The following is a 20,996-nucleotide window of genomic DNA, read 5'->3' on the forward strand; positions in this document are numbered from 1 at the left end:
ATTTAAATACATATGAATTGCATATAGGTGCTGGTGCACTAATCAGGGCTGCCCACCCAAAACGCCCTGAGATATGTATTATATATGATCTCTTACTGAGAGGACAGCAGGGGTCGTCGTAAGGACAGGCTGTAGCTCCGTTTCCAGCTTTTTTTGCCCTGTCTGTTCCGGACTCCATCCTCCTGGTCCATCATCTGCTCCAGCAGCGTCTGGTCGTCAGCGTTTAGAGGAGCCACTGAGATGTCTCGCACCGCTCGAAACTCACCACAGTTATTCAGGTGCTCATTCTCAAGACGGAAGAAGTTCCATACAAAACGTCTATAGGGAGAGAAAAATGCAAAGAGAGAGAGAGATAAGATTAAGAGAGAGAGTTCACTATGTGTTTAATATTTCCAAAACTGAGTTCATGAAAAGCTAATTAATGAGGCCATATTATGTCCTTTTACAAAGTCTTGATTTCATTTTTGTGTTCTACTAGATTTCATGCTTGAATGTAAAAAAAAACAACAACAACAACATTATTTTTAACTCAATTGACATTGTTGCAGCTCCTCTCTTCCCAGCTCTGTTTAGTTCCTGTCTGATTGGTTGGCTGGATCAGTCTGTTGGGTGCAATGCATTACTAAATAATTCATTACTGTAATTTAATTACTTTCCCTTGAAAAGTAAGGGATAACTCTTCATTTTTCTGTAATTTAATTACAGTTACTTCTGATGTAATTGCATTAAATACTGTGTAGACTATAGAAGAGTCAATAGTGGATTTAACATCAAAATTTAACATATAATGTTAATGTTTTTAATGTAACCTTCTGTTGAAGATGTAATTAGTAGCTAGTAATTAATTACTTTTTTAGAGAAACTTAACCAACACCGGTGATTGGTCAACTGCTTTGAGCGCGTTTCGGAAATGTCACGCCCCTTACCATAACCGTGAGTTTCAACACTTTAACGCAACTCAACCAGGCCTCACCCCTTTATTTTGCATATGCCTTGGGTGGGAATTATTTAAACGAGGAATATTGTGATGTGTCTGTTCCTGGAAGAAAACTCAAGACTATAATCAAAGTGTTTCAGGGAGTTCAGAAACAGTGTGCACTGATATAGAGAATAACTCTAGAGTGACTTTGTGCTTTGTAACTTTGCAGACCTTGTTCATGCTCAAACAGCAACATTACACACTAAAGAAAATGTAAAAAAAAAAAAAAAAAAAAAGAAGCATAATAGGTCCTCTTTAAATCATAAAAGTGTAAAATTAAAATAAATAATGGTAATATAAATAAATAAATAAATAAAACACTAAAAAGGTGAAGTATTTCATTTGTTTACCTGCATGTCATGTGACAATTAACTGACATCAGAGAACATCAGTCAACATGCAAATGTGTTGTTGAACTACTTATTTATTAACTTAAAATCTCAGAAGGTACTTCAAGTAACTATTTTAGCTCAAAGGGATTCTGCTGATGAAAAGAATAGGGAATCCCTGTTCTACACAAACATCTCACCTGAACACTTCCAGAGGAGCTAAAATGGTAACCACAATGTCCTCGATGGAAGGAATGGCAGTCATGGAAGTCAGAGAGATCTGCAGTGTCCAGGCGAAGCGCAACATCACATCTTCTATAATGGCAGAGTAGTAGTAGGCCTAAAAGGAAAAGGAAGTGACATCATGACAGTTGGAGGTAACAGATGAATATACCTGCCAAAAGTTATAATATCCCTGCTGAAAAAACATCTTAAACCAACCTAAGCTGGTTTACTGCACTTGTCCGCTGGGGAGACCAGCTGGCTGAACAACTAAACCAGCTTAAAGGTATTTATATATAATTCCATGTATATATATATATATATATTAAAATCAACGGCTGATGTTTTTAAGGCCCTACCTCGTTAGATTATTTTGCTTTGCTCCTCAGAAGGTTTGAACCTACAACATTGTGCTCACCAGAGCAGATCTTTGACCACTACATCACATCACCCATCATGAACAAATTACTGTTTTACTATATGATTTGACAATCAAGATGTCATATTAAGATGGCAGATTATTTCCTGCCATATCTTACTTTATGTGGGTAAACAATCTCCTCTCTCAAGAAGGTATTCTCGCCTGCGTTGCGGTCAAAAAGACCCCAGTCCATCTTTAGGTCCCAGATCAGTGTGTAGAGTGAACTAACAACTAAAGACAGGATCAGCATGTAGAAAAACACCTCAGCGTCAGCATGTTTCTGATCTGAAACAGAGAAAGTCACAAGTGAATTTGACACTATGTCCACTAGAGGGAGACTGGTTACCATCCATCTATCTACACTTCAAGAATGGCAGTTGGATTCCGGATACAGATTTTGTTTTTGTTTTAGACTGTTCATATTACTAATGTCAATGTATCTATTCATCTGGGTCACTGAAAGGTCGTTCAATGTCAAATTACCATGTCAAATACTAATATTTTTATATTATGGAATGATGACCAAAAATGCACCTTAGTTACATGAACAATAAAAAATATTTTTTATATAAATTTGAATCTAGCCTGTACTTATTTACTTTCTGTCTGTGTTTACTGATTCCAAAAAAAACAGTAAATAAATATGTCCAAATCTACACTACCATTCAAAATTTTGGGGTCAGTTTTATTTTAAAAGAAATTAATAGTTTTATTTATCAAGGATTCATTAAGTTATTAATGAACAATACGATTGACAATAAGGACATTTATAATGTTTTAAAAGATTTCTTTCCAATAAATTGTTTATTGAACTTTCTATTTATCAAAGAATCCTGAAATATCAAGGTTTCCACAAAAATATTAAGCAGCACAACCATTTTCATCATTGATAATAATAAGAAATGTTTCTTGAGCAGCAAATCAGCATATTAGAATGATTTCTGAAGGATCATGTGACACTGAAGACTGGATAAATTATGCTGAAAATTTAGCTTTGCATCACAGAAATAAATTACATTTTAAAATATATTTAAATAGAAAACTAATATTTAATTAGTATTTGATATAGTTCTTAGTATTATTCTCCCTCCTGTCTTATTTATAACAAGTATATAAAGATAAATACATCTAATTTAATAAGCAACTGTTTTTTTTGTTTGTTTTTTTTTGTTTTTGCTGCAACCAAAATTGCAAATAGTACAAACCTTATACATAAATAACCTTGAAGCAACTGTGTTTAATATAATCTGTTGAAAGGCAGACGATAAAAGCTGTATGGGAAAAGGAATTAGCAACTAATATCGATGATGATGAGGCACTGGAGAACATATGGAATCATGCCAAAAGATATCCATTTTTCACAGGAGCAATACAATTCCAAAAAAAGAGTATACTGAAATATAAGAATAAGAGCTGTCCTGCAGTACAACATTAGAGCACCAGTGTAAGTTAATAGGGGGTGAGACATTTATCAGATAGTGGAACAATACAGGTCTCAGGTCAGTGAATGGTTAAATCTCTTAGGCCTCAGACAGCAGACGGTGCTGAATCTGGAACAGGCCCATCAGTCTTAATAAAGCCTTTCACACGCTGCCATCCAGGCGCCAGGAAACCAGCGGAGGACATTTTCGCCGGAACACATAATAGCCCTGTCCATCCTATTTCAGAGCTGAGCTATGAGTGCCCATGCTGAATATGGTGTCCTTAGATTACCCAAGATGCTCCAGATTCTCACACCAACAAGACACTTTAAGAGTGCAATGCAAGTCTAATCTCCTCACACAGGCCAGAAGCAATCTAGAGAAGCATCAACACTTGGGCTAATATTAAAGTCACCATGAAATCAAAATTGACAATTATTATTTAATGGAATATTGCAGTATTTATTATATCTTTAATTTTTAAAAATTCATTTGCCTTCATAATCTTTAATCAAAATAACACCCCCTCCCTCTTGCAGCGACATTTCTCTTCTCTGATGACGTTTACTGGATTGAGGGCGGGACAACCTGTCACTCACATGACATCACAGCAATAGCAATAGCAAAGCACAACCATCCAATCAATTCCTGATAGACAAAATCAAGTCCCGCCCTACATTTTTTCTTGTTCGAGAAGTCGTTTCACTTGGATGTACATCACAATAAGGAAGAAAAGACTATCTCAACTTACGTTTCTTTAAGTCTTGTGTTTCACAATAATATACTGCAACATATTTATACATTTGATACACATAATTATTATTTCACCTTTATCCGAAAGCAAAGCTCCATCCCAAAATCATCTATGAAAACTAAGCTGTAAAGATGGACAATTCATGAATCTTCATAGCTTTGAAATCACATCTCGAATGTCTAGATCTACATTTCAACACATGTTTAATATTAAGAAACAGTGTGCACTATGAATGTAAGGTCGAAGTTACCTAATTATTTCAGAGTTCAGTTAACCTATAGAAGTCTTAAAGGTACAGGAGCACAAATAGCCTGTGTAATTCAGAGGTCAGAGAGAGAAAGTGGTCTTCAAAAATGAAAAGAAAAAAAAAAAAAATTTTTAGGGCACAAGAAACATTGAACATTATGTGAAATAAAATAATAAAATAAACTAAAATGCTACAAAAGTGAATAAGGTTGCTATAAAACTTTATCCTATATCTGAAACACAATACTACAATAATACAATAACACAATATGATGATCAATATATTTGGCCCATTATATTTTGCTGTAGTATAGGGTCTCTTTGAGGCAGGCAATTGCACTTGCAAGATAAAATAGATATATGTTAGATCTGACAATATGAGATTAAAGGCATTGGCCAATAACCGTACCAGTTTGGCCAATGAACAGAAGTGTTAGTTCCCCATTGTATCAATTACAAAATCCTTGTCAACTGATAATACATATTTCTGTTTTAAAGCTTGTAGTAAATTTAGTAATAGTAATCTTTGAATATCAAAATTTTGTCTTCTCATTTGTCATCATTAAATTGAACTATGCAAATACAGGCCATCTGCTACTCTGCTCAAAAAACCCATGTCGGTCAACCACTACTGGTCACACTGAACTTTCAGTTTAATCTCATTAAACACATTGGCAGATTTATGTAAACATGAACTGTGATGACCCAAACGCATTTCCCAAAGGACCAGAAATCCCTTAAAATAGTCCTCAGATAGAAATAGTTTTCATCCTTTGAACATTGTGTCTCTTTGGTAATAGAGTACAGAATGAAATAAGAATAACAAATATGAAATAACAATATGAAATAGAATGTGTCACTCTCTGCACCTGACCACATGACAGGAACATGACAAAGAAAATAAACAAAATAATAGAATAGAATAGAACATCAAAGAGTTTAAAGGCATGTAAAGATATTAAAATTCCAATTCAATATTGACCATGTTAACTGATTAAACTGTACTAAACAGTAATATTTATGGACATGAGGGGGTTAAACACTTCACAACAATGATGTTTAAAATCAAGCTGGTCTGACTACATACAACTATCTCTTGTCAATCATTCCTGTGTACTTCATCTATATGAATTCCTGGGTACACCTGAAATGGTTTAAATCTGTGCAATGAAGCCATCAGAGCAGGTAAGCACAGGCGTTCATGTACAAATCTCTATAGCTCTCCTCTAAGATGCTTGTTTTGATCAAAGATCCAGGTCTGATACAGAAAGAGAAAAAAAAAATCAAATCATGTTTCAGCAGTTCAGAGCTTCATCATTATTCTAGCGATACACTCACACCGTTCTGTCTCGCCACAGGCAAGCAATTACAGCTCAACCTCCTCTGGATAGTCCATTTTCATTCATTTCCTCTTTTATTTTTTGCTCTCCCCTCATATTTTTCTCTCCCCTTTAATCGTTTTTTAGCTTCTAGTGTTCACCTAGCATCTGTCCTTTAATCTCTGTTTGGATTTTGCTGGCTTGTTGGATATCATTGAACTCTTCAGCCGAGCTTAATCTCAGATCGGTGTTTCTCATTAAAGTGTAAATGAAATCTTTGAGGATATCGACCCTCTGCCATTTCTACAATCACTTTTACAATGAAATACAACACTAAAAAACATAAAAGCAGGGGTTATTGACATGAGAACGGATAAAATAAATACACTTCTGTCATGACAACTCTGAGAGTGTTTGGCATGGTGAGGGGTTTGATAATGTTGATATATTTGGTCTTGACGGAATAGATCTGCTACGTTGCTGCTGCTGTTGGTTATTGCTGCTGCTGCTTTTGGTTTTTTTGAAGCTGTGCCCTTGATGTGATTGCAAGCAGGTTGAGTTAAGGACCTATTAGCCTGCGCCATCTAGAGTTTCATGATAGAACTTTGGATTTACCAATGCAAAAATGGCCACTTTAATGCTAGTGTGCAGGGCAAGTAACACATCAAACTTAGACATCAAGACTTACAAATCATTCCTTTTTGGGACTGAACAAACAACCTTTGGTTTGCAAATCTAAATTTTAACAATTAAGCCACACCATGATGAAATAGGCTGAAAAAGCAGTGTTCTGACCGCTTCTTATTCTTACCACAGATCTTAAACTCTCACATCTGTTTGGCTTATGACTAATGTTAATTTAAACATTAATTATGCTCAGGCATGTTGCATTCCTTTGGGATTAGTTTACATGAAAACTAAAACAAATCAAATTCATAGACTCATTTATCAGGGCAGCTTGTATGAGTGAACATCAGTTTCAATCAGTGCACAAATGATGGAGGTGATTTCTGATGCATTCATATATTAAACTGGCTCACTGCCAGGAACATCTCGAGCGAATCCTAATGAGTGCATCAAATGCATGGCGAGATTGCCATGTTGGGTCGAATGGGGCCTCTTTCACTCCTATGAGGCAGATGCTCTGGGCTGCGTTCCAGATTTCATCTATATCACTGATACAGAGATGTTGCTAATACACACTGAAGTCTGGACAGGCTGTCCACCAACATTTGGATACCTCAGAGCATAATTCTGATATGAAAACAAATGCAGTGGCATAAAATGCATCCATGTTTGATATTTAAACACTGACATTTCAGGGAAATAACCAGAAACGACTGTGTGTGCATATAAATAATAAAATGGATGAAACGGCTTAGCTGAGTGCTTTGAAATCGATTTGGGCAAAAGTTGTCTTTCCGAAGAGATACGGGAAGGCACGGAGGCTGAATGTTTGATAAGAGAGAGTGAGACAGACGAAGAGACATGTTTGAGCAGCAGTTTTCGCACTTCAGATGGATTTCAGTAGCAGAATAATCAGACGGTAATTGTAGATAGAGACGAGGGATATGTCTGGAATCTTAATGGCATGCTTTTAAACTCTTTAAGACTTCATGTGAACAGAATGCAGGATAATTGCTGTGATCGAATGCAAAATGTGGTCTTTGGCGACAAATGAGTTTTTATAAAGCAGGGTGGCTCTTTTTTAAATGCATAAATGAAATGTCAACCTGTTTCTTCTTGGTAAAATTCATCTATAACATAAAATTGAGATGTTTTCTTCTTGTGTTGCTATATAAACCAGTCTTTAACAGACAAGGACAGGCTCAGGGTCATGTTTTTTTTCTCTGCTTTTCTCAAAACATGCTTTTGTTGCCTGTTCACCTGTATCTGTAGGCAAACAATGGCAACCAGGTGCTCTTTGTATTGAACATTTTACACTGGAGTCCATGGTAGATTACAACAGAATTTTCCACAGAACAATAAAAATACATTGTATTCAGGATATAAAAAAAAAAAAAAAAAAACACTCTTTCTTGTTTAACCTAAACAATTTTTTACCCAGATTCGCTCAAGATAAAAATACTTATTTCTTGGCACAAACCTTCAGACAGTTGTGTTTTTCAAGCTAATTCTAATTATTATAATTATCACATGCTTTGATGAGTGAATGTTCTAGTCACATGATTACGCAATGTTTGTATTTGACTGCAGGTTGTTTGTTTTTACCTTTATGAGTTCTGTAGAGGGCTGCAAATGTGACCACAAAGAAGGTGGTGGAGTATTTCCCAGCATTCACCAGATGAGGGAAAGCCCTTTTGGTGTCACGGTAACGTCGCAGACACTGAACAAACCGCAGCCATGCAGGCAGACAGTGGATGATGGCCCGAACTCCGTAAGAGTAGCTGTTACACCTTTCATCACCTTATACAGAAGGAGAAACTTATGAAAGCATGTTGATAAAATGTATGAAGAATATACAGTGTCTCACAGAAGTGAGTATACCCCTCACATTTTTGTAAATATTTTATTATATCTTTTCATGTGACAACACTGAAGAAATGACACTTTGCTACAATGTAAAGTAGTGTACAGCTTGTATAACAGTGTAAATTTGCTGTCCCCTCAAAATAGCTCAACACACAGCCATTAATGTCTAAACCGCTGGCCACAAAAGTGAGTACACCCCTAAGTGAAAATGTCCAAATTGGGCCCAAAGTGTCAATATTTTGTGTGGCCACCATTATTTTCCAGCACTGTCTTAACCCTCTTGGGCATGGAGTTCACCAGAGCTTTACAGGTTGCCACTGGAGTCCTCTTCCACTCCATGATGAAATCACAGAGCTGGCGGATGTTAGAGACCTTACACTCCTCCACCTTCCGTTTGAGGATGCCCCACAGATGCTCAATAGGTTTTAGGTCTGGAAACATGTTTGGCCAGTCCATCACCTTTACCCTCAGCTTCTTTAGCAAGGCAGTGGTCGTCTTGGAGGTGTGTTTGGGGTTTTTATCATGTTGGAATACTGCCCTGTGGCCCAGTCTCCGAAGGGAGGGGATCATGCTCTGCTTATTCATTGTTCCCTCAATGAACTGTAGCTCCCCAGTAGCACTCATGCAGCCCCAGACCATGACACTCCCACCACCATGCTTGACTGTAGGCAAGACACACTTGTCTTTGTACTCCTCACCTGGTTGCCGCCACACACGCTTGACACCATCTGAACCATATAAGTTTATCTTGGTCTCATCAGATCACAGGACATGGTTCCAGTAATCCATGTCCTTAGTCTGCTTGTCTTCAGCAAACTGTTTGTGGGCTTTCTTGTGTATCATCTTTAGAAGAGGCTTCCTTCTGGGATGACAGCCATGCAGACCAATTTGATGCAGTGTGGGCTATATGGTCTGAGCACTGACAGGCTGACCCCCCACCCCTTCAACCTCTGCAGCAATGCTGGCAGCACTAATACGTCTATTTCCCAAACATGACCTCTGGATATGACGCTGAGCACATGCACTCAACTTCTTTGGTTGACCATGGTGAGGCCTGTTCTGAACCTGTCCTGTTAAACTGCTGTATAGTCATGGCCACATGTACAGTTATAGCCTACACCATCTTTATGTAAAGCAACAATTCTTTTTTTCAGCTCCTCAGAGAGTTCTTTGCCATGAGGTGCCATGTTGAACTTCCAGTGACCAGTATGAGAGATTGAGAGCGATAACACCAAATTTAACACACCTGCTCCCCATTCACACCTGAGACTAACACTAACGATTCACATGACACCGGGGAGAGAAAACGGCTAATTGGGCCCAATTTGGACATTTTCACTTAGGGGTGTACTCACTTTTGTGGCCAGCGGTTTAGACATTAATGGCTGTGTGTTGAGTTATTTTGAGGGGACAGCAAATTTACACTGTTATACAAGCTGTACACTCACTTGTACATTGTAGCAAAGTGTCATTTCTTCAGTTTTGTCACAAGAAAAGATATAATAAAATCTGTTAGATACTGTATGTCACCAAGGTAACATCATTTAGCTGAATGACATGGATGGGGTTTTATCACTTATAATAAATAAATCAGTAATGAGTAATGGGTGGAATATAATAAACAAATCAGCAATGAGTCATAAGCTTATTTTCTAGAATTTTAGAAATTTCTAGTTTAGAACTGTCACAGAGCTATATTATATCTTTATATATTTAAAATGAAATAAACTGAAATATTATTAATTTAATTTATTTCATTTCAATTCAACTGCAACTTAAAAATGATAATGATACATTAAAACAAATTTTTTTATTATTATTATTATTATTATTATTACTACCACCATTAACATTTTTTTAAATTATTTAGTATTTAAAATTATTAACATTTACTAAAATTAATAAATATAGTTTATTAAAAAATAATACATTTAATAAAATATTTATATTTATTATTGAATATTTTTCTAACCTTGAACATGCCTATTTATCATATTTGCAAATAAAAATCTGAACTATTCATCGGTCCAGGCCAGCAGAAAAAAGCGATAGTGTTGAGCCCTGTTGCTCACTTTCTCTCACTTTCTCTTTGCCTTTCTCCACTCACTTTCCATCTTATTTTTTTTCTCAGTATTTTCCAGTATTTCTGAGCTGGTGTGACACATTTCTGCACCATTAGACAGCCGCTGATGCTCTGAATTTCCTGGTCCATTTCACATGATTTATTCCACTGAACTCCTGTCTGTGTTGACACAGCCTGTGCAATCTTAATTCATATGCAAGGGCAACTAATCATAACCGGCCATTCATCTTTTATTACATATAAAATTGAAATTGGGATGGCTTAACATGAATGACTCTGTCAAAACTTGAATCAGTACATTATTAGGATGGCTTCATTCCGAATCAATTACCATATGTGGAGGGCAGTAATCCGCTCCGATCTCCCCACTGCAGCTCCATGCTGTAGTAACAGACCAGATACTCCAAATCCGAGAGCACAATGACCAGGGAATTGAGTTGATCCGCCAGCCAGAAGTCTGCAAACTCCACTCGGTGGAACGGGGCGGTGAATACACGGAACTAAGAAAAAACAAACACAGGAAATATGATGCATAAATATTCATACTGTGTACAGTACTTATGTGGACAATAATAAACAGCAGAAGTCATCTGAAGTGCTATTTCTCTCAGGATGAGGGTGCTTTATGTATAACAGCTCATCCCTGAGGCAGAGTGAACTCTATGAGACAGCGAGCGAAATTTTAATGAGAACTCAGCTGGCTGAAAGCAAATCAATGGGGTTTTTATTGGCTGATGATTTGCAATATCAACTCATTGACCTCACCAATAAAACAAACACTGTCTGTTATATGTGAGGATTGGGTTAGAAGTGTTACACCATTAATCCAGCAAAAATGTCATCATTTTTGACATGTGACTACATATTTAGCTGCCTGTGAGTGACAGATGCACATGAAAAAAGTAATAACCATTTTTATGATAAAACTGTTTGAAAAAAGACTTCATTCCATTTTGATGTATAAAACTATGTAAATTATTTATATAAAAGATCATAAATTATTAAATGAAATATTTTTGTGTGTCAGATTTTTCAGGGTAAACTGTACCAGTGGCTTTGTGATTCGATTCAATTTGGCAATCGATTAAAAAAAATAACTAAATAAACACACATTTTTTCTGTAATTAATCACACCTAACATTAAAGTTTATAATATATTTTTATATTGTAATAATTTCACTAATTTAATCTCCAAATTAATGCAGAAACAACATAAAGACAGAATATTTTAAATATTTGATCTAACAGGAAATATCCAGAATCAGCAGTTATCAAACACTTCACAGTCTTCACAGTCTTAAACTATAGATTCATTTTTATTAATTCTTATTAAGCTACAAAAGTTATTCAATTTAGAGCAGTGATTGATTTTCTTTTTTTGTTTGAATAATATTAATGGCAGCAGTTTTGTTAGGCTGCTGTCACTTTAAGACCTGCCGCACATGACACGGATCTGCATCCTATTTTCTCACAACTCTTTGTGTTTGTGTAAGACTTTATTTAACTCATTTAAGACTGTGCCTACAAGGATACTCGACAAAGCGGGATTAATATATACATTAATTTTGACAGCACTATTAATAATATTAATGTTTCAAATACTAAAAGCTCAGTAAACAGTACAGTAAACTAATGTGTTTACTAATAATTTAATTTAAGTTTGATGACAAAGATTATCATTTTATGCATGCACATATAAATAAGAGCTGTAAATAAAATTACACAATAGACAATAAATAAAAGAAAAAAAAAACAATACATTTAAAATAAATAAATAACATTAATTAATTAATTAATTAATTGATTCCAGTGCCCTTGAGTCACATTGTTTTTTTTTATGTTATTCCGTGGCTAGGGCTGGGCGATACATCGCATGCAATTGTCACGCGCATTTCGTCAGTAAAGTGATCTACGGCTCTGTCTATTAAATGCCGCTCCATTTGAAAGCAGGTGATGGGGATTTAGCGGTAATCAGGGAACCGGCTTTACTGACGAAATGCGCGTGACAATCGCAATGGATATATCGCCCAGCCCTATCCGTGGCACACTCACACTACCTATGAAATGAAATATGTTACCTCTCTCAGCCTTCGGGGCAGTGCTGACATTTCCCAGCAACACACTTTTGCACTACACCGATCTATGCCACCATACTCTTGAGGCTCAAATGCCAGTGAAAATCGATTTCTCCCCACACAAACTCTGATCAGTTATTTTTACCTGATGACACAGGTAAAGGCAGTCCACAAAAAATAGTTTTAAGCATACAGGTCTGGATGTGAGGTACATTTCAAGGTTATACAGCTGCATGTGCAATGCACAGCTTGAGTGTGACAGCACGTTTGAGCTCTGGGAAGAAAGCCACCCACTGTTTGGCCATCAGTACGTGTCGGTTTTAATCTACAGGAAGTGTGTGTGTGTGTGTGTGTGTCTGCGTGTGCTCCAAGGAATAAGGCTCCAGTCTAGGTCAATTAGATGTAGGGAGGGCAGTGAGACAGAGGCAGGCAGCCACTGATGGCTCCATCCCAATAATGATTGCACAGACACAGTCTTCACATCCGCAGAGATAGAGCAGCAATCTATTTTCCCTCACCTCACTGCCCCGTGCCTCACAAAGAGACACATGCATAATCGCACTCGTGCACGTACACAGACCTCACTGAAACACTCCGTACAGTTTCATACACAGTAACTGATACTTTCATTCGGCAATGACACATTCAATTGATTAAAAATCACATTGAAGACATTTATAATGTTATAAATAAACCTAATTTTCTGGACCTTAAATGTGGTAAATTCTCTCGGATTTCATCAAAAATATCTTAATTTGTGTTCCAAAGATGAACGAAGGTCTAGCAGGTTTGGAACAACATGAGGGTGGGTAATTAATGACAGAAATGTATTTTTGAGTGAACTAACCCTTTAAACAGGATATTTTTTTTAATTCATCTGGAATTGATTGGATCAAGAAAAATAGGCATAGCATATCTGAATGCATGCACTAAGCATGCAATAATCTGCACTGCCCACATTATGTCAACGAAAAAGGCTCTGTTCACTATTTATCAATAATGATTTAGATGTGTAATATGTAAAGGGTTCACAGCATCTGCTGATAAGTTTGGTCTCTCACCAGAAGTTTGATGAGCCAGAAACGGGATTTGTAGTAGGCAGTTTTGAAGGGGTTGATGAGGAAGAGCAGCATGAAGCCGTAGAGGATAAGGGGGTTCGCCTGCATAGGGAGCCAAGTGTAGTCCGCAAACAGACAGGAAAGGATGCTGAGACACCACAACACCCCCAAAAACCCTGCGATCTACAGCAAGAGAAAAGGGGAAAAGATTAAACTGAACATCCAGACTTTCAAAACCTGGAAGTGTTTTCTTTCCTTCCTGTTACTTTATCTGTCAAAATACTGTATACCTTACAGCTACCGTTCAAAAGTTTGGGGTCAGTTAGATTTTTTTGAAAGAAAATTACTACTTTCATTAAGCAAGAATGCATTAAAGGGTTAGTTCACCCCAAAATAAAAATGATCCCATAATTAATTCACCCTCAAGCCATCCTAGGTGTAAATGACTTTCTTATTTCAGCCAAACACAATCTGAGTTATACTAAAAAATATCCTGGCTCTTCCAAGCTTTATAGTGGGAGTGAATGGTACCTGAGATTTTGATGCCCAAAAAAGCACATCCATCCATCATAAAAGTAATCCATACAGCTCCAGGGAGTTAGTAAAGGCCTTCTGAAGTAAAGCGATGCATTTTTGTAAGAAAAATATCCATATTTACAACTTTATAAACCGTGATCACTAGCTTCTGGTAACGGTTGTACGGGTGTTCAAGAGTGACCTCTGACCCCAAGTATGTCGAAGGTGTAGCATAAGCACAGGTGAAAATTGACAAATGCGAAAATGCAGAGGATAGAGCAAAACAAAATGTCTGTCATGAATTAGAAGTCATTTGTCCAGAAGTTTTAAAAAAAATATTGTAGGACCTCGATATAAGAAAAGAGGAGCTATGTCGGGTCAGAGGTCACCCTTCCGCCGGAACTTGACTTTCTTGTGAATGTGAGAACGGCTGTTACCAGAAGCAAGTGATAAAATTATAATTCTCACAAAACCTATTGCTTTGCTTCAAAAAAAACTTTATTAACCCCCTGGAGCTTTTTTGGGCTTCAAAATCTTGGGTACCATTCGCTCTCATTATAAAGATAGCAAGAGCCAGGATATTTATTAATATAACTCAGATTGTGTTTGGCTGAAAGAAGAAAGTCATTTACTCCTAGGATGGCTTGAAGGTGAGTAAATAATGGGATGATTTTCATTTTTGGGTGAACTAACCATTTAAATTTTTAACAAGACATTAAAGATATAATTTTACAAAAGATTTATATTTCAAATAAACGCAGTTCTTTTGCATCATGATTTCCACAAATATTAATCAGCATAATTGTTTTCAACATTGATAATAATAATAAACGTTTCTTTAGCAGCAAATCAGCATATTAGAATGATTTCTGAAGGATCATGTGACTTGAGTAATGATGCTGAAAATTCAGCTGTGCCATCACAGAAATAAATTACATTTTAAAATATATTCAAATAGAAAATGACTATTTTGAATTGAAACATTTCACAATATTACTGCTTTTACTCTATTTTGATCTTGGTGAATATAAGATATTTCTTTCAAAACTATTAAAAAAAACGGTAGTGTATATACAGACTTTCTGTAAAGTTTCCTTCTACATGACGTGTCTTACCTCAAACAGATGCTGATGTGAAAGATTATTTCGGGGGTTCAGCTCAAAGATCAGCACATGATTGACACCCGCTTGCCTCCAGCCATAAGTGTTAATCCCCAAGAGGAAGAGAAACTGAATCAACAGGAAACCGCCGCGGTAGATGCGCACCAGTGGCCAGATGTTCTGATTACGAATGAAAAAAGCACCTGAGAGGGAAAGATCAGTGACACAGCTGGATTATAAACAAGGTTGTATAAATTACTGCACTGTTCCATCATTAATGAGTCGTATAATAGCAGAAAGGCTGGAATTTATACACTGGATAAGATAAAAATCAACAGGTATAGTTGGTATGTTGGTCTGAGTGTGCAACAAGGTTAAAAACTGTACCAGTAAGGACGAAGGCGACAGCCAGGACAATGAAGACCCCACAATACAGTCCCACACGGAAGGTGGTCCAGGCAGGTGCGGGCTGAGGTTGAGAAAAACAAAAAACAGATCAATGCAATAAATTTCAGGAACACAAGTAATGCATCTCAGTGCAGCTTTTCTAATATGATATACACATACACATAAAAATAACTTTGCATTAGCAATTACACATAGGTAAATATTAAAATAAAGGTATTTTTTAAGCCATGGCAACTTAACATTTGCATGTTCAGTGCATTTTTAAAAAATAAGTAGATGACTTCAACTCAAAAAACCTTGATGCTTTAATTTTGAACATTTTACGAATGCATACTTTTTTACACTTATGTCATATAAAGGACAGGGGGACAATAAATTCTCCCGATTAAATGTAAAGCAGTATTCTATTCCTGCAGTGTATCGTACATGATGTTCCAGGCAAAGGTGTATCTCTCCACCCACGCTGCCTTTTGCATTTTATAGCTCCTGAGGACTTACACAACTGTTACTGACCTACAACTAAAAGTACTGCATGAAAAGACACTGACTGCAGATACATTTTTCACATATTTTTTATGGGCTATTATGTTATTTTTCGACTAGCATGTTTGTTGTTTCCATGCTGGTTTTGCTTTAGTATTTTGCATTTATCACTAAAATAATCTACATAGACTTGAAATTCAAAATATCTTTAATTCAGCCAATAATAAATGTTATAATAATTCATGTTCTTTTGAAACAGACTTTACTTTCCCAGAGACTTCAGTCTTCAGTAGTGTAAAAATAATAACATTTCGAAATGAAATTAACCTCTTATTTTTCATTAAATTGATATTAATAGGTATAAAATTACAATAAAAGAAATCAAAATAAACAACTGGTAGAACCCGAGAATCTTAGCATGTGAAAGCTGATTGAATTTTCTCATGTTTTATATATCAGAAAGTCCTGAGAACTTAAACATAAGTAATATTTTTCATGGAGGATAGTTCAGTTTTCAAAAGTTATGAAGCATCAACCAGATGTTAAATACTATGTATATTTTTTCAAGCTATTAAAATGGCCTCTAACACACCTAAAAGGCATTGAAGATAAACAAATAGCATTCAAATGAAAGTCTGAGGTGGACAATCACTTTTCTGTGTCTGCATATACTATGTGAGTTTCTTTTTTCACCTGTGCTGCTCCAAGAGGTGGAACCCTCAGCCTCTTCATGGCCTTCTGACGGTCACCTCCTTCCAACTCTGTGGTCACCAGAGCCTGGGCACACAAGGGCCAAAGGTCAGACAGCACATTTCAGTTTGATCATTTCTGCCCTAAAGCTTCATTTATCACTTTCAGCAGCTGCGGGAGTTTACAGTAACACCAACACAAACTGATTATCTTATGAGCAGGAAGTCAAAAGTCTAAACGTGGAGACAGGCAGTTTACCTCGGTCTCAGAGATGAGCTGTGTGATCTTCTTACAGGTGTAGAATGGAGCCACCTCCACGTGAGCCACACGCCAATCAGCTCCACGCTGTGTGTCCAGAATTTTATCATGTTTCTTCAGAATCTTGCGGAATCCAGTGAAGTTCAGATTCTGTATGAAGTTTGGGTAAATCAGAATATGGAATTAAGATGTGAAATTGAGCAATTGATGCTACACATCTAATAACAGGAAAGAGCAATCCTCTAGTTCTATACATTGAGACATGTCTACTCATTTCTTATTATTGCTATTTTAAACAATTTAGGATGATGTAATAAAATATTTAGACATTTTGGAAGAAAAGTCACGAAAACAAATTAATATTCCAGGACTGCGCTCTGGACATCTGGTGTATCCTGGGATATTTTATACTTTGTAACTCTATTAAAGCAATTCACATGTATGTTGGATACCTGTTGACTGCATTTTGTTCACTATGCATTATCCATTTAAATGTCACTTTTGTTAAAAATTCATATGTAAGCACAACCAATATTTGTGTATGAAATGTATTTCAAGAATTCAACCATAAACCTTTAGATTGGGGTTTCCTATCCTTGGTTCACTGGTTCATGAAAAGCTAACAATTACATAAATTGTAAAAGTGTGAAATTTAAATAAAATAAATTTTAAAATATAAACAAATCAAAATAAGACACTAAAAAAAAAGTATTTTATTTGTTTACCTGCATGTCATGTGACCATACAGTTAACATGTGAATGTGTTATTATTAAATTATTAAAATTAAAATTTTAGTCCAAAGAGATTTGGCTGACAAATAAGTTTGGAATGCTTTAGTTCAAAAAGGTTTTAAAATCGTGACAAACATAAACATTAAGTCAAAAGTTTCTAAACTGATGGAAGGATAATATGGAAATATGGGCAAAAAAGAACATGGAAATATGTATAACCTGTGTAAAGTGTGCAGGAATGAAGATAAAATGAATGAAAACCCAGCTGAAAAGAGCAGCATATGTTGAGCTTTGAGTGCTCTTCTCAACAGAGAACCAAAAAAAAAAAAAAAAAAGACCAAAAAACCCAAGAGGGAGTCAGGAAAAGGTCAACATTCAGAAGAACAACAACAAAAAACATGACAAATATCAGACCTGGTAGTTCTGCAGGAGAATGAGGCTGAGGTAGAACTCGCTGAAAGCCAGCTGCAGGTCTTTGATGTTGCGGTGTTTGTTGCGCTCCTTGTTGGACAAAGGCAACACCGTTTTGCGACGACTGCGCAGCCCTGGAGCGTTGCTCTCCCGCTGGGCATCCAGAGACGTCTGCAGCTCATTTTGCAAAGTTGCGAATCGCCGCTGCGCCTCAGCCAGTTTCTCTGTGAAGATCAAAAAAGAGAAAGAAATATTAATAATTCAGTTTTATTGACAATTATTATTTGATTTGATTATGGACTAATGATTTTTGAAAAGTGGGTGTATGCCAGGACGGGAAAAAGACAATCTTAAAATGTATTAAGAACTATCCAACTATGTCTGTTGAGAGACATAAAGCCTGCTTGGCTTACAACCGTGCAATGAGATGCACCAGAATCCATTTTGCATGACAAATAAATCCCTCATTCTACCCATCAAAGTAAAGTAAAGCAGACAGATTTCCTGTCAGAGATGAGCCTTTTCCTGTAAGGGTGATATCTCAGACAGCATTATCCGTGCTGGCCTGCATCCCAGTCCAGTTTGATGAACAGGAGCCTGCTCACCCATCTCACTTTCAGAGGAAGGAAATGGGTATTAGGTTCAACAAGTAAATACTGGGAGCCCTGCTGCCATATGGGTTATAACGCTCAGTGAGAGACGGCAGAATCCAGGCTGAAAAGGAAATGAGGAGGAGAGCTGCCACACTTTGTATCCTCAACGCTATTTTGTCCAATTCCTCAGGGATTTCTTCTAGAACAGCCAATATTGTATGACGAATCCCAATTTTTAAAAGTTCTCAATTCAAATACATTTATTCTTTATATATATATATATATATATATATATATATATATATATATATATATATATATATATATATATAGTCAGTAATATTATATATTATTTATAGTATTTTTATGTGTATATTATTTAAAATTTTTATTTATTATATATATTCTTACACCTATAAATCTAAACTTTTTTCCATTACATGAAAAGGTTTTCTTTACAAGAACAGCTGAAAATTTGCATAAACTTTCATAAAAACTTGCTGAAAAATAATGGAATACATGGCAAAACATTAAATTGGTTTATAATTTTCAACTCATTTTTACAGATGCTACAAACATAATCACAAGTCATTTTTACCACTTCAGCAAAACCCAATTTATGTTAGCCAGCTTAAAGGCTGACAGTTTGTAAAGTTGACAAATAGAATTTACAAACAAATGCCACAGAAAAAAGTTTGCAAAGCATTAAAAATGCATGTCCATAATAATAATAAAAATATAGCTGGAGCAGCAATTATCGGGGTTCAAGCACTTTAAGTATCGATCGATCATAGATGGAAAAGACCATTTTCAGCCAGTCATGCAATTTACCATATGAAATATATGTTTTTTTTAAAAGCTTTTTAACAGTTATCGAGGTTCAGCCAAAAACCTAGGACTAGTTTGCCAAGGTTGGTTTGGACAGCAGCGGTCCTAGAGGCAAAGTTGCTCGGAATGAGGAGATCTACCATGTGGTACAAATGTCATGGGCATGTGCGGAATATTACACTATACACAATCCTTTACGCAAGTGAAAAATGTGAAGGTGCCACCTGGTGGCAAATTTCTTTAGAATTTCTCACAGGCCTCCATGGCCATGAGTCAAACAGGCCTAGCGAGTTTCGTTCCAATCATTCTCCATTAACCTTTTCTGATAGCTGCTCAAAATTCATTGGCTGCCGCCGGCCATGTTTTTCGAGATACGTAAATGTCCTCAAAGGCAGTCTTGGCACCTTGGACAAAGACACCACATGCCAATTTTTTTTAAGTCAATCAGACTAAGGCCCGGTTTCACAGACAGGGCTTAGCCTAAGCCAGGATTAGGCCTTAGTTCAATTAGGACATTTAAGTAGCTTTTATAAACGTACACTATAAAAAAAACATTACAGGTGTGAATCTTGAAAAATAATGGCTCTAACATATTTTAAGATCTGTCAGTGCAAGTTGCTTTCAGTTAAATCAGCTCAAACATGCAGTTTAGTCTAGGACTAGCTTAAGCTTTTTCTGTGAAACTGGGGGTAAGGGTTGTGTAGTTATTGCTATTTAAATTTTTTTCCATGTTATAGCGCCACTAAGTGGCCAGTCGCAGCATACTTTTTCCATGCGACCACAGAATGAGCTCTTACGCATGTGTGCTGAGTTTAGTGAAAATATATCATTCCATTCATGAGTTATAGCCATTTTAGTAAAAGTGGCTCCACCCACTTTTGGCGGGCCCTAGAAACCTTAGAGGTCTTGCTGCACTGGTTTGTTTCCGATCAGGCCAAAAACCTAGGACTAGTTTGCAAAAGTAGGTTTTTCAAAAAAAGAGAAATGCCCCCAAAAATTATGTACTTTTCACCGCTGTAGTGTCAGGCCGATCGGAGTGAGTCTTGGTAATGTTGTAGATGGTGCGAATACTACCAACCCTCAAAGTTTCAAGTCTCTACGACTTACGGTTTGGTCCGCCGATCACTTTTAGGGGAGAATGCTGATCCTAGTAAATTGTAACAATTACAATAGGGTTTCAGCACTACGTGCTTGAACCCCTAAAAACGTAAGATATATAGCACTGGATGATATAGGGTATGTCCTGGAAAACACTGGCTGTGAATAGAAGATGTGACCTTAGGATAGTACAACATATCGAATGAACGGCACAAACTCTTTCATGCCAATTGAAATAGTAGTCTATAATAGTCTAACTAAGGTCTGTGCTTCTGCAGGCTGATCGTGGCTAAGATGGTGCTAAGAATTTATGTGCTTAGCAGATCTCATCCACTGGGACAAAGACTGCATGTACTGAAGGTTTACAAGCTATGTTGTTAATTCAGGACCACTCAGGGGGAGGCAGGGGTCTCAGCCATAACACAGTCTGGGTCAACCAGACAGAATTAGTTATGGTGCAGTAACAGCGGCTGCCATCC

At 36.5% G+C, this 20,996-nt stretch overlaps 1 protein-coding gene across 1 annotated transcript in view; it reads right to left on the reverse strand.

Annotated features, from left to right (window-relative positions):
- xpr1a (xenotropic and polytropic retrovirus receptor 1a) overlaps nucleotides 1-20,996 on the reverse strand; it is an 88,683-nt gene that overhangs the window by 4,198 nt on the left and 63,489 nt on the right. The window contains exons 4-14 of the mRNA XM_067393569.1: nucleotides 18,002-18,222; nucleotides 16,856-17,005; nucleotides 16,601-16,684; nucleotides 15,404-15,485; nucleotides 15,032-15,219; nucleotides 13,404-13,583; nucleotides 10,599-10,767; nucleotides 7,924-8,118; nucleotides 2,070-2,236; nucleotides 1,509-1,648; nucleotides 97-318 (exon numbers count right to left, since the gene is read on the reverse strand). Of these exons, the coding sequence (XP_067249670.1) occupies nucleotides 97-318; nucleotides 1,509-1,648; nucleotides 2,070-2,236; nucleotides 7,924-8,118; nucleotides 10,599-10,767; nucleotides 13,404-13,583; nucleotides 15,032-15,219; nucleotides 15,404-15,485; nucleotides 16,601-16,684; nucleotides 16,856-17,005; nucleotides 18,002-18,222 (1,798 nt within the window). The remainder of the gene's footprint in view (nucleotides 1-96; nucleotides 319-1,508; nucleotides 1,649-2,069; nucleotides 2,237-7,923; nucleotides 8,119-10,598; nucleotides 10,768-13,403; nucleotides 13,584-15,031; nucleotides 15,220-15,403; nucleotides 15,486-16,600; nucleotides 16,685-16,855; nucleotides 17,006-18,001; nucleotides 18,223-20,996) is intronic.

This window comes from Chanodichthys erythropterus, chromosome 9, assembly GCF_024489055.1.
Source record: "Chanodichthys erythropterus isolate Z2021 chromosome 9, ASM2448905v1, whole genome shotgun sequence".
In the NCBI taxonomy this organism is placed as follows: domain Eukaryota; kingdom Metazoa; phylum Chordata; class Actinopteri; order Cypriniformes; family Xenocyprididae; genus Chanodichthys; species Chanodichthys erythropterus.